This window comes from Pseudopipra pipra, chromosome 21, assembly GCF_036250125.1.
Source record: "Pseudopipra pipra isolate bDixPip1 chromosome 21, bDixPip1.hap1, whole genome shotgun sequence".
Taxonomy (NCBI): Eukaryota; Metazoa; Chordata; class Aves; order Passeriformes; family Pipridae; genus Pseudopipra; species Pseudopipra pipra.
Genome location: NC_087569.1, coordinates 2,589,913 through 2,604,541, shown reverse-complemented (window position 1 = coordinate 2,604,541; position 14,629 = coordinate 2,589,913). Strand labels below are relative to the sequence as shown.

The following is a 14,629-nucleotide window of genomic DNA, read 5'->3' as shown; positions in this document are numbered from 1 at the left end:
ATGAGATCTGTGCCCTGCCCCATGGTGGTGGCCTGGGGGCACAGGGGGACATCCATGCCCTGTTCCATGGTGACAACACGGTGAATGAGAGGGACACCTGTGTCACACCCCACACTGACAGCCCAGGGTAGATGGGGACACCCGTGCCCTGATCACAGTGACAGCTGGGGTGTGTGGGGACACCTGTATTGATCAGGGATGGGTTGGTGAAACACCTTTACCCTGTCCCAGGGTAACTGGGGACACCATGGCAGGTGGGGATACCTGTGCCTTGCCCAGGGGGGTGGCCTGGGGTAGTTGGGGGCATTCATGATGGTCGGGGATGGGTGAGGACACCTGTGCCCTGCCCACGGAGCTGGCTGGGGGTAGTCGGGGTCACCATGGCATATGGGGACACCTCTGATGGCCAGGGGTGAGTATGGACACCTGTACCCTGGCTGGAGATAGTTGGGGGCACCACAGCGGGTGGGGACACCCATGATGGCCAGGGGTGGGTGGGGGGACACCCATACCCTGCCCACGGGACTGGCCCGGGGTATTTGGGGACACCCGTGCTGGCCAGGGATGGGTGGACCGGGGTAGTTGGGGACACTATGGCAGGCGGGGACATCCATGATGGCCAGCGGTGGGTGGGGACACCCGTGCCCTGCCACAGTGACGGCCCGCAGGTCCCGGAGCCCCCGGACAGCCCCCAACCCGCACCCGCCAGCCCCGCCCACACTCCTGACCACGCCCATCCAACCTGACCACGCCCCAATCGCGACCACGCCCCCTCCGACCACGCCCCAACCACGCCCCGGGCCCGGCCCGGCCCGCGTCCCTCAGGCCCCGCCCATTGCCCCCCGTGGCCCCGCCCCCCGCGCCCAGGCCCCGCCCCTCTCGGCCGCGCCGGCGCGGTGCTCCCGCCGCGGTCCCGCCCGCGGAGCCGCAGCAGGGCCGGGGGGGCCCGACCGGGACAGGGGGACACGGGCAGGGACAGAGCGACAGGGCCAGGGGCGCGGGAGCGGCAGGGCCCGGCGCGGCGCCGGGCAGCGCGGCTGCATGAGGTTGATGCTGCTGTGCTGCACCTGGAGGGACGAGCCTATGGGAGAGGACGAAGGTGCGTGACCCCCCGAGCCCCCCTCCCATCCCCGCCTGACTCAGCGCTTCCGCCGCCGCTGGGGCACCGAGACCCCCCCCCCAACCCGGCTCCACAGCGCCCGCCGGCCAGCCTGCGGACCCCCCGCGTCCGCCCCGCATCCGCCCCGCATCCCCTCTGCATCCCCCCGCATCCCTCCCGCATCCCTACATCCTCCTCTGCAACCCCCATCCTGCGCCTTTGCATCCCCCCCTGCATCCTCCACATGTCCCCCGCGGTCCCCGACCGGCCCGGCATCCCCCTTACATCCCCAAAACTCCCCTTACACCCCCTGCTCACCCTGTATCTCCCCCCTGCACTCCCCATCCAGCCCGCATCACCCCCTGCATCCCCCCTGCATCCCTCTTCTGGCCTGCATCCTCTTGCACCCCCATATCCCCCCTGCACCCACCATCCAGCCTGCATCCCCCCAGCATCCCTACATCCTCCTCTGAGACCCCCATCCTGCTCCCTGACATCCCCCCTGTAACCCCCACATGTCCTCTGCCCTCCCCAGCCACCCTGCGTCCCCCCTGCACCCATGAATCATCCCCTGCACCCCTCATCCAGTCCACATCACCCCCTGCATCCTCCCCTGCATCTCTTCTATTCTGGATCCCCCTTACACCCCTGTATCCCCCCTGCACCTTCTGTTCAGGCTGCATCCCCTCTGCACTCCCAAATCTCCCCCTATACCCATTGTCCAGCAGTTTCCCCTTGTGTACCCTTCTCCAGCCTGGATCCCATCCTCGTGAACCCCCACATCTCCCTCTGCACCCCTGTACAGCCTGCAGCCCCTCCTGCACCCCCTACATCCCCTTTCCTGCACCCCACATCTCCCCCTGCACACCCCTGTGCCCCTACTGCACCCCCAAAACCCTGCATCCCCACATCCCCTCCAGCCTGCATCCCTGCCTGCACCCCACAAACCCCCTGCATCCCTCCCTGCATCCCACATCCCTCCTGCACCCTATAAACCCTCTGCATCCCTCCCTGTACCTGCACATCCCTGCCTGCACCCCACAAACCCCCTGCATCCCACATCCCTCCTGCACCCCACAAACCCCCTGCATCCCACATCCCTCCTGCACCCCACAAACCCCCTGCATCCCACATCCCTGACTGCACCCCACAAACCCCCTGCATCCCACATCCCTGACTGCACCCCACAAACCCTTTGCATCCCTCCCTTGCTCTACCTTCCTTCCACTCTGCACCCTAGGGCCCCCTCATGTCTCCCCACACCCCCCAAGAACTTGCACCCCCAGGACCTCTGCAGTCACCCTGCACCCCTCTGTGTCCCTCCCCGCACCTCCACATCCCCCCAGGGACCCCCTGTGCGCCCCTGCACCCTTTATCCATCCTCCAGTCCCCCACCCTGCACATTTCCGTGTCCCCCCATGCACCCTGCACCCCTTAGCACCCACCCTGCACCCCCTGTGTCCCCCCATTCATCTCCCAGCATCCACTCTGCACCCCCTGTGTTCCCCCATTCATCCCCCAGCACCCACCCTGCACCCCCCATTCATCCCCCAGCACCCACCCTGCACCCCCTGTGTCCCCCCATTCATCCCCCAGCACCCACTTTGCACTCCTTGTGTCCCCCCATTCATCCCCTGCTATATCTTGAACCCCCCCATCCTCCCTGTCCCCCTCTCTGCACCCATCCTGCACCCCTTCACCCCCCCTACACTCTCTGCACCCATCCTGCCCCCTGTACCCCTCTCTGCACCCACCCTACATTCCTTCAGCCCCCTGCACCCACCCTGCACCCCTGTCCCCATCCTGCTCCCCTGCATCCCCCTGTCCCCATCCCTGCACCCCCCTGTCCCCCTGCCACTCCCTGCCACCCCTCCTGGCCCTCATCATGTGCCCCCATCCCACCCCTGGGGACATCAGTGCCACGACCTTGACCCGTCCCGGGATCGATGGGGTTGGGGGATGGAGGGTTGGAGTTCATCACCCCGGGGCAGAGGGAGCTAATCCCGGGTGCTGCTGTGGGGTGACAGCCCTGTCCCCTCGTGTGCCCCCCGCCACAGGGACCGACCTGCCGGTGTGTGCGAGCTGTGGGCAGGGCATCTACGATGGGCAGTACCTGCAGGCGCTGAAGGCAGACTGGCACTCGGACTGCTTCAGGTGGGACCCGCCGGGGACAGCGGGGACACCGGGAGGGGGGGCAGCGGGACCCCGGGATGGCACTGGGGACACCGAGATGGGGGCATCAGGATGGGTGGTGTGATGGACACTGGAATGGATGGCCTTAGGGACATCGAGATGGCATCAGGGACACCAGGATGGCATTGGGGATATCGGGATGGGTGGTGTCATGGACACTGGAATGGAAGGCATCAGGGACACCGGGATGGCCTCAGGGGCACCGGGATGGCATCAGGGACATCAGGATGGCATCAGGGACACCAGGATGGGTGGTGTGGTGGACACCAGCATGGATGGCCTTAGGGACACTGGGATGGCCTCAGGGATACCGGGATCAGGGACAATGACAGAGGACCCCCCCCGGCTCTGGTGGTGGCACAGCCGGGTGTGAGGCTGTCACGGTGTCACACGCACCCGAAGCGTGGCTGTGCATCCTGGCACCCGCGGTGGGTGCCCCGGGCAATGCCCGGCCTGGCGGGGGCCCTGCTGCCTGTCCCCGGCGCTGTCCCCTCCTGGCCGGTGACAGGGTGCGCGTGGCTGATGTCACCCGCCCCCCTCCCTCCCTGTTTCCTCTTTCACTCGAGCCCTCCCGGCAGCTCCAGCCGGGGGAGCCCCGAGGAGGACAAGGAGGAAAGTCCCGGCTCGGGGGTGGCAGGGGGTGGCCGGGACCTGCCGGGGTTCCCCGTGGGGCTGGGGGTGCCCGGGGTGTCCCCGGGGTGTCCCCCCTGTCCCCGGGGGAGGATGCTGGCGGCGGTGCTGAGGAAGAGCCGCGTCCTGAGCGCTGGAGCCAAGTGAGTGGGAGTGGGGATGGGAATGGGAATGGGAGTGGGAGTGAGATCGGGTCAGGACAGATTTTCACCGCATGGACCCCTGGGGGTCTCAGCCTGTGCCCCCCATCCCCCCCTCCTTGGGCCGTCGGCCCCAGCGAAGCCACTGCGGGGCCGCAGCTGGATCCGGCCCCCCCGCCACGGGTGAGCGGCTTCCGGCAGCGCTGGGGAGCCTTCCCCCTCCTCCTCCTCCTCCTCCTCCTCGCGCTGCTCCCCTTCCTCCCCCTCCTCCCCTCCCCGTCCCCATCCCCGCCCCCAGCCCAGGGGATGGTTCATGCTGCGCCATCGGGCGGGGGAGTCCTCGCGCGGTGACGTCATGGGGTGGGGAAACTCCTCGCCGTGACGTCACCGCTGGTTGGTGTTTCACCTGCGCGCCCGCCCACGGCTGGGGGGGGACTGCGACAGTCCCCGGGCACCCCCCAACACCCTCCTGCAGCGTGTCCTGCAGCAACCCCCACACCTACAGCAAATCCCCTACAGCACCCCCTCTGCATCCCCCCTACAGCACATCCCCTACAGCACATCCCCTATAGCATCCCCTCTGCATCCCCCCTACAGCACATCCCCTACAGCACATCCCCTATAGCACATCCCCTATAGCATCCCCTCTGCATCCCCCCTACAACACATCCCCTATAGCACCCCTCTGCATCCCCCCTACAGCACATCCCCTATAGCACATTCCCTATAGCATCCCCTCTGCATCCCCCCTACAGCACATCCCCTACAGCACATCCCTTACAGCACATCCCCTACAGCACATCCCCTATAGCACCCTCTCTGCATCCCCCCTACAGCACATCCCCCCTAGCATCCCCTCTGCATACCCCACTACAGCAAATCCCATATAGAATTCTCTCTGCATCCCCCCCAGCAAATCCCTATAGCAAGTCCCCTATAGCATCCTCCCTACAGCAAATCCCCTACGGCATCCCCTCTGCATCACCCCTACAGCAAATCCCCTGTAGCACGCCCTCTGCATCCCCCCTATAGCATCCCCTCTACATCCCCCCTACAGCAAATCCCCTATAGCAAATCCCCTACAGCACCCCCTGCACCCCTTCTGCAACCCCACGATCACTCTTCCCCCTTATAGGAACTCCCCACCTGCAACCCTCCTGGTCCCCTAAAGCAGCCCCCCTACAGCAAATCCCCTATAGCATCTCCCCTGCACCCTGTCTGTACCCCTCCAACAACCCGCCCCCATATCCCCTATGGGAACTCTACACTTGCAGCCCCCCTGCACCCCTACAGCACATCCCCTAGAGTGCCCCTCCTGCACCCTGCAGCCACACCCCTCTGCATCCCCTATAGGAACTCCCCAGTGCAGCCCCCCTGCACCCCTCCCACAGCACCCCCATACAGCAAATCCCCTATAGCACCCCCCTGCATCGCCCACACCTCCCCACCCCAGTCCCCTCTAGTACCCCCTGCCCCGCTCCTGCCCCTGACACAGCACCCCTGTACCTGCCTGTGCACCCCCAAACCTGACAGCCCCCCATACCCCTGGGTGCCCCCTCCTGTGGCACAGCCCTGTCACCCCCCGAGCACATCCCCAACCCCTGCACCCCCTGGGGCACTGCACCCCCAAGGATGGCATGTCCCTCTGTTTGGGGGTTTGTGACCAAGGGGACACGTCCCTCTGACTGTGACCAGGGTGACAGATCCGTGGGCAGGATCCCCCCTGTGTGACCATGGACAGGCTGGCATGTCTGTGACCAGGGTGGCACCAGGGTGGGATGTCCCTCTGTCTGTGACCAGCCTGTCACATCCTTCTGTGTGTCTGTGCCAGCCTGGCATGTCACCGTAGCCATACATAGAGAGACATGTCCTTCTGTGTGTCTGTCACCAGGGTGGGATGTCCTCTCTGTCCATGACCAGGCTGGCACATCCCTCTGTGTGTCTGTGCCAGGCTGGCACGTCTGTCACCAGGGTGGCATGTCTGTGACTGGTCTGGCACATCCCTCTGTGTGTCCATGCCCAGGCTGGCATGTCCATGCCGTGCTGTCACCTCCCTGCCCCATGTCTGTCCCAGCTTGGTGTCCCCAGATGTCCCTGCAGCACCAGCCTGCACTGTCACCCCTGGAATCCCCTGCTGCCACCCTGGGGAAGGTGGCACACGGATGCAGTGGGGTAGGAAACAGGGAAAGCAGCTTGTCCAGAGATCCATGGGGTGGAGGAGCACTGGCTGTGCCCTGGGGTGACAATGGGGATGGGTGCCAAGGGTGTCCCTGTCCCTGGCACAGGTGCTGCGAGTGCGGGGCCTCCCTGTCCCACCAGTACTACGAGAAGGATGGGCGGCTGTACTGCAAGAAGGATTACTGGGCACGCTTTGGGGAGCTGTGCCATGGCTGCTCCGAGCACATCACCAAGGGGCTGGTCATGGTGAGCACTGGGGGGTCCCTGGGGGTCCCTGGGGTGGGACACGGAGCCCTGACCCACAGCTGAGCTCCTGGAAAAGGGTGAGGTGGGGAGGGAGTGCAGACCCCCAGCACGGGTTGGGCTTTGGGGGTTTGCGCTTTAGGTGGGACTGAGGGAGGCTCAGGGTGGTGGGAGGATGTCCCTGCAGTCGTTCCCAGCCTGGTGGCACCTCCGTCCCCACCACCCTGCCCACCCTTCCGTTGTGCCCGGTGCACCCGTGGGTGCTCCCAGCACCATGCAAACCCCATCACTCACCCTCGGTGCCCCGGACACGGGGGTCCCGGGGCTGATGGCATCTGCCCACAGGTGGCTGGGGAGCAGAAGTACCACCCCGAGTGCTTCAGCTGCCTCAACTGCCGCACATTCATCGGGGACGGGGACACCTACGCGCTGGTGGAGCGCTCCAAGCTCTACTGGTATGTGCCAGCCCGCGTGGGAGGGTGGGGACCGCATCCCCTGGCACCCCCCGCCCACCCTTCTCTCCCCTTGTCCCCGCAGCGGGCACTGCTATTACCAGATGGTGGTGACGCCGGTGATCGAGCAGATCCTGCCGGATTCCCCGGCTTCCCGCATCCCACACACCGTCACGCTCGTCTCCATCCCCGCCTGCTCCGACGGAAAACGCGGCTTCTCCGTGTCCATCGACCAGGGCTGTGGCACTGAGCACCCCCGCACCGTCCGCGTCCGAGAGTGCGTCCCTGTCCCCTCTGCCACCCTCCCCGCCCCGAGGCTGGGCCATCCCGTGTCCCTTCTGCTGCTGGGATCCACCCCAGGGACACTTTCTGGGGTGGGAGGAGGAGGGATGGGGTCCTCATTGGCCAGGGGTGGCACGTCCCCAGCTGCAGGGGGGTGTTGTGGGACCCACGCTGATTTGTCCCTGCCATCAGTGTGGCTGGGGGGTGACATCCTGGCAGAGCCCCTGGGTACCAGGCTGGCACATCCCCATGTGGTTGAGGTGGCTCGTGGGCACTGTCCCTGCCCAGGAGGAGGGACCTGTGCCTGCGTGTCCCCATCTAGCAGAGGTGACTCGTGGGGACCATGACTGTGTGTCCCCATCCCTAAGGGTGACTCGTGGGTGTCATGACAGCATGTCCCCATCCGGCAAGGGTGACCCGTGGGTGCCATGACTGCGTGTCCCCATCCAACAAGGGCATCATGCCTGCATGTCCCTGACCAACAGTGGGTGGCCTGTGGGTATCTTGCCTCCACATCCCCATCTTGCAGGGGTGGCTCGTGGGTGCAGTGACTGTGTCCCCAGAGATGACTCGCAGGGGCTGTGCCAGCCTGTCCCCTCCCCACTGACTGGGGGGGGGGACATGGGCAGAATCCCAGCACATCCTCAGTGGTGGCAGTGTCAGGAGGTGATTCCATGGGCAGTGTCCCAGCACATCTCCACCAGTGAGGATGCCAGGGAGGCGACCCCGTGGGCAGTGTCCCAGCACACTCTTGGGGGTCTGACCCTGCTTCCTGCTGGCCCCCCAGGGTGGACCCAGACTGCATCAGCCCTGACATGAAGAACTCCATCCACGTGGGCGACCGCATCCTGGAGATCAATGGCACCCCCATCGGCCATGTCCCCCTGGACGAGGTACATCCCCCCCGGGATGCCCCCCAACCAGCCCCCCTCCTCGGCATGGCCCCAAAACGACCCCACTGTCCTTTCCTACCCCCAGATTGACCTGCTGATCCAGGAGACCAGCCGCCTGCTCCAGCTGACCATCGAGCACGACCCTCATGAGCCCCTTGCCCGGGAGCCGGGGCTGGCAGGGAGCCCCCTGCCCGCCCCGTGCAGCCCCCTGCGCTCCCCGGCCCCCCCGGAGCCCGCGGCCATGCGCCAGCGCGCCGTCACGTAAGGCCACCGCCTCGGCCCCTCTCCCCTCGGCGTCCCTCCTGGGGGCTGACCCTCTGTCCGTCCGTCCCACAGGAGGAGCTGCAGCACGGACAAGTCCCCGGGCTCGGGCTTCGTGGGCTCCCCCGCGTCCCAGCGCAAGGACATCGGGCGCTCCGAGTCCCTGCGCGTCGTGTCCCGCGCCCACCGCATCTTCCGCCCCTCCGACCTCATCCACGGGGAGGTGCTGGGCAAGGGCTGCTTCGGCCAGGCCATCAAGGTGGGACTCGTGGCACAAGCGTGGGGGTCTGGGCTCCCTGGGGTAGAGGGGGGTGTCCCCAGAGGTGGGGGTGGCTCAGCCTCTGCGCTCCCAGGTGACGCATCGGGAGACGGGCGAGGTGATGGTCATGAAGGAGCTGATCCGCTTCGACGAGGAGACACAGAGGACCTTCCTCAAAGAGGTGAGCGTCCCCTTTCCATAACCTCCCTTTCCTTAATCCCCCCTTTCCTTTAACCCCCCTGGTTTGGGGGGACACGAGGGGTGGGGCTGTCCCATCCTGTCCCCCACCTGATGTGGGTCTGGGCACAGCACGTGGAATGGGGTGTCCTGGCACTATGGGTGCAGCCCTGCCCGCAGCAGGGGGTCTGCCCAGGTGGGTGTGGGTGCCTCGGGGTGTCACGGACACGGGGGGTGTGGGGGGTCTCCTGCAGGTGAAGGTGATGCGCTGCCTGGAGCACCCCAACGTGCTCAAGTTCATCGGGGTGCTGTACAAGGAGAAGAGGCTCAACTTCATCACGGAGTACATCAAGGGGGGCACCTTGAGGGGCCTCATCAAGAGCATGGTGAGCACTGGGGGACAGGTTGGCCCTCACCACCCCACAGTGGGGCTGGGGGACCCCTCTCCTCTTCTGTTCTGTGGCAAATCCTTCCTCCTGCTCCTGCTCCCCAGGACAGCCACTACCCCTGGAGCCAGCGGGTCAGCTTCGCCAAGGACATCGCCGCCGGCATGGTGGGTGCCACTGTGGGGTGGGTGCCACTGTGGGGTGGGTGGGTGTCACTGTGGGGGGAGTGGGTGTCACTGTGGGGTGGGTGTCACTGTGGGGGGAGTGGGTGTCACTGTGGGTGGGTGGGTGTCACTGTGGGGGGAGTGTGTGTCACTGTGGGGTGGGTGGGTGTCATTGTGGGGTGGGTGGGTGTCACTGTGGGGTGGGTGTCATTGTGGGGGGAGTGGGTGTCACTGTGGGATGGGTGGGTGTCCCTGTGGGATGAGTGGATGGGATGGATGCTGGTGGGCGGGGGGGGACCGTGGTGTGGGGGTGCCCCCAGTCTCAGCCCATCCTTCCCCCAGGCCTACCTCCACTCCATGAACATCATCCACCGTGACCTCAACTCCCACAACTGCCTCGTGCGGGAGGTGAGTCCCACCCTGGCCGTGTCCCTGCCCTGGCCCAGGGGGGGTCTCAGCCCCCTGTGTGGCTCCCCTGTGCCTCACCCCCTCTCCACCCCCCCAGAACAAGAGTGTGGTGGTGGCTGACTTTGGGCTGGCGAGGCTGATGGTGGACGAGAAGAACCAGCCCGAACATCTCAAGAACCTGAAGAAACCGGACCGCAAGAAGCGATACACGGTGGTGGGGAACCCCTACTGGATGGCCCCCGAGATGATCAATGGTGAGGGGCAGCGTGGCCAGCCAGGGCTCTGTCCCCAGCAGGGACTATTGGTGGGGCAGGGACGGGTGTGTGTGGTGTGGCCTGACCTGTGTGTCCCCACAGGGAGGAGCTACGACGAGAAGGTGGACATCTTCTCCTTTGGCATCGTCCTGTGTGAGGCAAGGACTCCTGGGGCTGGGGTCTTCCACTGGGGCTGGGGTCCTCAATGTGTTTGGGTTAACCTGCCCCCATGGTTGGGGTGTCCCCTTTGGGGTTGGGGTGTCCCCTTTGGGGTTGGGGTGTTTAGAGTCTCCCCTTTGGGATTGGAGTGTCCTCCCTTGGGCTTGGGGTGCTCACTGGGTTTGGGTTCCCTCCCCCTGGGATTGGAGTGTCCCTCTGGGAATTGAGATCCTCAGTGTGCTTGGGGTTGGAATCCTCATTGTGTTTGGGGTCCCCCTTGGGGTCAGAGTCTTTGTTATGTTTAGGGTTATGTTTAGAGTGCCCCCTATCCAGGATTGGGATTTCCCTCTTGGAGTTGGGGTCCTCATTATGCTTGGGTTCCCCCTCTTGGGCTTGGAGTCCTGCCTTGGGCTTGGGGTCTCCCTCTTGGGGTCTCCCTGTTGTATTTGGCATCACCCTTGGGGCTTGGACATATTCCCTTTAGGGCTTGAGATCTCCTCTTTAGGGGTGGGGTCCTCATTGTGCTTGGGTTCCTCCTCTTGGGCATGGAGCCCTCCCTTGGGGTTGGAGCCTCCCCACTTGGGTTTGGGGTCTCCCTGTTAGCATCTCCCCCTCTGGGTTGGGGTCCTCATTGTGTTTGGGGTCCTCCCTTGGCTGTGGGTCCTCATTGTGTTTGGGGTCCTCCTTTGGGGCTTGGAGGGTCCCCTTTGGGCTTGGGGTCTCCCCTTGGGGCTGAGCCCCCTCCTCCCTCCCTTCGCCCCCAGATCATCGGCCGGGTGAGCGCCGACCCCGATTACCTGCCCCGCACCACCGACTTCGGCCTCAACGTCAGGGGCTTCCTGGAGCGCTACTGCCCCCCCGCCTGCCCCCCCAGCTTCTTCCCCATCGCCGTCACCTGCTGCGACCTGGACCCCGAGAAGCGGTGAGGGGCCGCAGACCCCCCTGGGGACCCTGGGGCGGGGCAGGGGTGGGGACGGGGCGAGTGGAGCTGCCACGTTGTCCCCCCTTGTCGCCCAGGCCGTCCTTCGCCAAGCTGGAGCAGTGGCTGGAGACCCTCCGCATGCACCTGGAGATCCACCTGCCGCTGAGCTCCCAACTGGAGCAGCTGGACCGAGCCTTCGGGGAGACGCACCGGCGGGGGGAGGGCGGGGTCCCTGCGCCCCCCCGATAGACCCCCACCCACCCGCCCACCCACACCCCTCTGGAGCGGCGGGAGAAGGAGCTGCACCCGCCGCCAGCACCTCCTGGGGCTGCCCCCACCCCACCCCCGGGGCTGGACCCCCGGGGCTCCCTGGATGCATCCCCTCCCCCGGGGAGCCGGCTCTCCCCGGGGCCGCATGGCCCTGGGCACCCCCCCCGCCGTAGCTCTGCCCCCGGGGACCGTCCGGGTGTCCCCGTGTCCCCCCGCCCCGGCTCACCTCCCCTTTGCACACCGGGGGCTGCCCCGCACGACCCCCCCGGACAGAGCCGCGGCCTCGCGGCGGTGCCTTGGCTTTCCGTGAACTTGCACTGCGACACAGGAGGGACCCCCGGCTCCCTCGGGAGGGGGTCCGCGGCCCCCCCAGGGCCTTGCCCCCCCAGGGCGCCCTCGTAGCAACGCCCTCGGCCGGCCTCTCACGCTGCTCCCGCTGGCAGCCCGGTCCCGGGGGGCTGCCGAGCGAGGGGTCCGTGTGGGGGGACACTCCCGTGGCGTGGGGACAGGCACGTAGCGGTCCCCGCCGCCCCCACGCCGCCCTGCCCCGCGTGCGCGCCCGGGGGCAGCGCCGGGTGGGATGCCCGGCTGGGATGCAGGGCTCGTCTGGGTCCCCTCGGCCCGCGGGGGCTCGGGGCGGGGCTCGGGGGCTGCGCCACGCGGTGCTTTTCATGCTCTTTATTCAGGTTCATTTTTCTGTAAGATATTTAAAGAGAAGAGTTTGTATTATTTTTTCATACGACGTAGCGTTTGCCATTTGTCACTGCCTCGGTTCTGCTTTCCCGAAGGGATCAAACTGTGAAGCCTCTCCGCGCACTTTTGCCCGGGAAGTCCAAGGCGACGCCCCCTCCGGAGGCGGGGAGGGAGCTCAAACTGTGATGTACCCCGAGCCGTGAGTCAATAAATCCTTCCCCGCTCGCTGCCCGGCCTGCTTGGCAATCGCTCGCCTCCCCCGGGGGGGCTGGGAGCTCGGGGGGACACTGAGGCAGGAGGGGACGGTCCCCCCTGCTCAGGGGTGTGGTGGTTCTGGGCTTGGTGGCACCCCCGGCTCGGTCACCCCCGTGGTGGCAGCGCTGTCGCCCTTCCTGCTGTCCCCCCCATCGTGGTTCCTGCCAGGCTCCCCCAGCCCTGTGTCCCCTCCCTGGCCCGGTGGCCGTGCCATGACATGGTGTGACATGTCACCACTGTCCCCCAGGGTGGTGACAGGCGGGTGATGGAGCTGTTGTTGCCGTGGAGCCTTTGCTGTCCCCTGGGACCAAGGTGGCCCATGCAGTGGTGGCCCATGGCCCTGCCATGCTGTCCTCTGTCCTTGCCACCTTCCTAAACCAAATTAAGGTCCCCAAGGTGGGGGATCTCCGTCCTCGGGGGGTGTTGAGCTTTGGAAGCTGGAGAAGACTTGGAACTCAAGGAGCTCATGGGGGAGTGACAGGGAAGGGACTGGGGGGATGTCCCCAAGGATGTCCCCAAGGATGTCCCTGGGTTTGCTGCAGCTGGGAGAGGAGCCTGAAGGGGTTCTGGGATCCAGGCTGGAATGTCCATCAGCAGACCTCATGGTTTATTGTTCAGGGATGCTCAGCTGGAGGGACCAGAGGGGTTGGGGAGGTGACAGTGGCTCTGTCACCTCCAGGGTGGCTCCTGACTGCTTGTCACCCACTACCCAGTGAAGGACAGGGACAAATTGTCCCTGTCAGTGTCACGGGGCTGTCATGCCACCCTTGGTGACACCACACTGCCCTTGGTGACATCCTACGTGCTGGCTCTTTGCTCTGGGAGCAGGATGCTCTCACTCCCTGGGAACATTGGGGACCTGCTGTGGCTGTCACACCTGGGAAACCCCGTGGTCCCCAATCCCCTGCTGCCTGGGGGACCTCCAGCCCTGCAGGGGGAACCCCCACACCCAGGGGACCTCCAGACCTCCCCGTCCCCTCCCCCAGCTGGGTGGAGCTGTGGGGTGTGATGTGCCTGGTGGTGCTGGTGGCCCTTCAGAGGACCTTCAGTGCCAGGATGGGCGGGCCAGCAGCTGGCCATGACAGGTGGCCACTCAGTCACCCCCATGACCAGCAACTCGTCCCAGACCAAGCCACTGGCCAGGACACCCCTCACGAGGCAGGGAGGTGGCCCTGGCACAGCCCCAGTGGCCCCACACCATGACTGTCACCCACCCAACCCCTCCCCATGGAGGTTCTTCAGCACCCTGTGTCCAAATCCAGCCACTGGCATGTGTGGCAGCAGGTCCCCTGCCAGCCCCTGCCCAGGGGCCACAGCCTGGCAGGGTCCTTGCAGCCCCCCACCCCAATGTGGCCTGACACCGGTGTGAGGGCCCCTCACTCCCAGCACCTCTCTGTCCCCTCAGCCACCACCTCCCAGGAGGGGACAAGGACACCCAGACCAGGTCACAGGCCATTAAGAGCTGCCACTGCACCCACTGTCCTCCCCCCACCAGCTCCTGCTCTGTGCCCACCCAGGGGTGTCCCTGGTAAGGTTCTGCCCAGGCCTGACCCCGGTTTGGGATGGTGGCAGCTGGGGAACCAGATGTCCCCACCAAGGTGGTGGCCAAAGGCACCAGTGGCTCTGGCAAGGACAGACCAAGAGCTCTGGATCCAGCCAGGATCCATGGGCCACCTGGTTTATCACCTTCTTCATGGGTGAGTTTGGGGCTCCAGGGAAGAGGAAGGGCCTGGCTCCTCCCAAAATTGTGGCAGGGTGGGCACTGGGGCTGTGGGGACCCTCCTGTGGACAGGGGGTGATGGGCAGTGGGGTCCTCACAAGGAGAGGAGCTGCTGGGGACTGGTCAGGGCACCCAGCTCCATAGGGGTGTGTGGAACTGGTGAGGGGTCACTGGGGTCCTTCTGGGGTGTCCAGCTCCATGGAGACAGATTCCCATCTCCAGCCAGAGGAAGGGTCACCCACACAGGAGGATATTCCAGTGGTGAGCAGGTGATGCCACTGGCATCCTCTGGAGCCTTTTCCACCTCAGCCCATCCCTCTCTGAGCTAGAGGCTGGAATAGAGACATCTGGGGATCATTCCCACCCTCCACCCCTCTGATCCACCATCCCATGTTGGCACCTGGCTCTCCCTGTCCTCAGAGCCACCCTTTGTCCCCTGGGCACAGCATCCATCCTTCCAACTCAGGACTGGGACTTTCTGTGGTTCTGGAGTGGCCTGAGCTCTCCCTCCATGAGGGACACAGAGGTGTCACTGTCACAGCCTTGTGTCATCTCCCCCAGCCTGGGCTGGAATAGGAGCCACCTGCTTGG

The 14,629-nt window shown here is 65.6% G+C and overlaps 1 protein-coding gene across 3 annotated transcripts; it reads left to right on the top strand.

The window, feature by feature from the left end:
* Positions 1-897: 897 nt before the first annotated feature.
* On the top strand, positions 898-12,291 carry LIMK1 (LIM domain kinase 1). Of its 3 annotated transcripts, XM_064677632.1 has the most exons (16): positions 898-1,099; positions 3,157-3,253; positions 6,348-6,486; positions 6,829-6,938; positions 7,021-7,212; positions 8,005-8,110; positions 8,196-8,371; positions 8,447-8,630; positions 8,725-8,811; positions 9,062-9,193; positions 9,301-9,360; positions 9,700-9,765; positions 9,863-10,019; positions 10,122-10,177; positions 10,943-11,100; positions 11,196-12,291. In XM_064677632.1, the coding sequence occupies exons 1-16, from the start codon at positions 1,042-1,044 to the stop codon at positions 11,347-11,349; spliced, it is 1,932 nt and encodes a 643-aa protein (XP_064533702.1). In that variant the 5' UTR covers positions 898-1,041; the 3' UTR covers positions 11,350-12,291. The 3 variants fall into 3 exon arrangements, with proteins under 3 accessions (XP_064533702.1, XP_064533700.1, XP_064533703.1); XM_064677630.1 differs by lacking the exons at positions 898-1,099; positions 3,157-3,253 and adding an exon at positions 3,276-4,065; XM_064677633.1 differs by lacking the exons at positions 898-1,099; positions 3,157-3,253 and adding an exon at positions 4,632-6,234.
* The last annotated feature ends 2,338 nt before the right edge of the window (positions 12,292-14,629 follow it).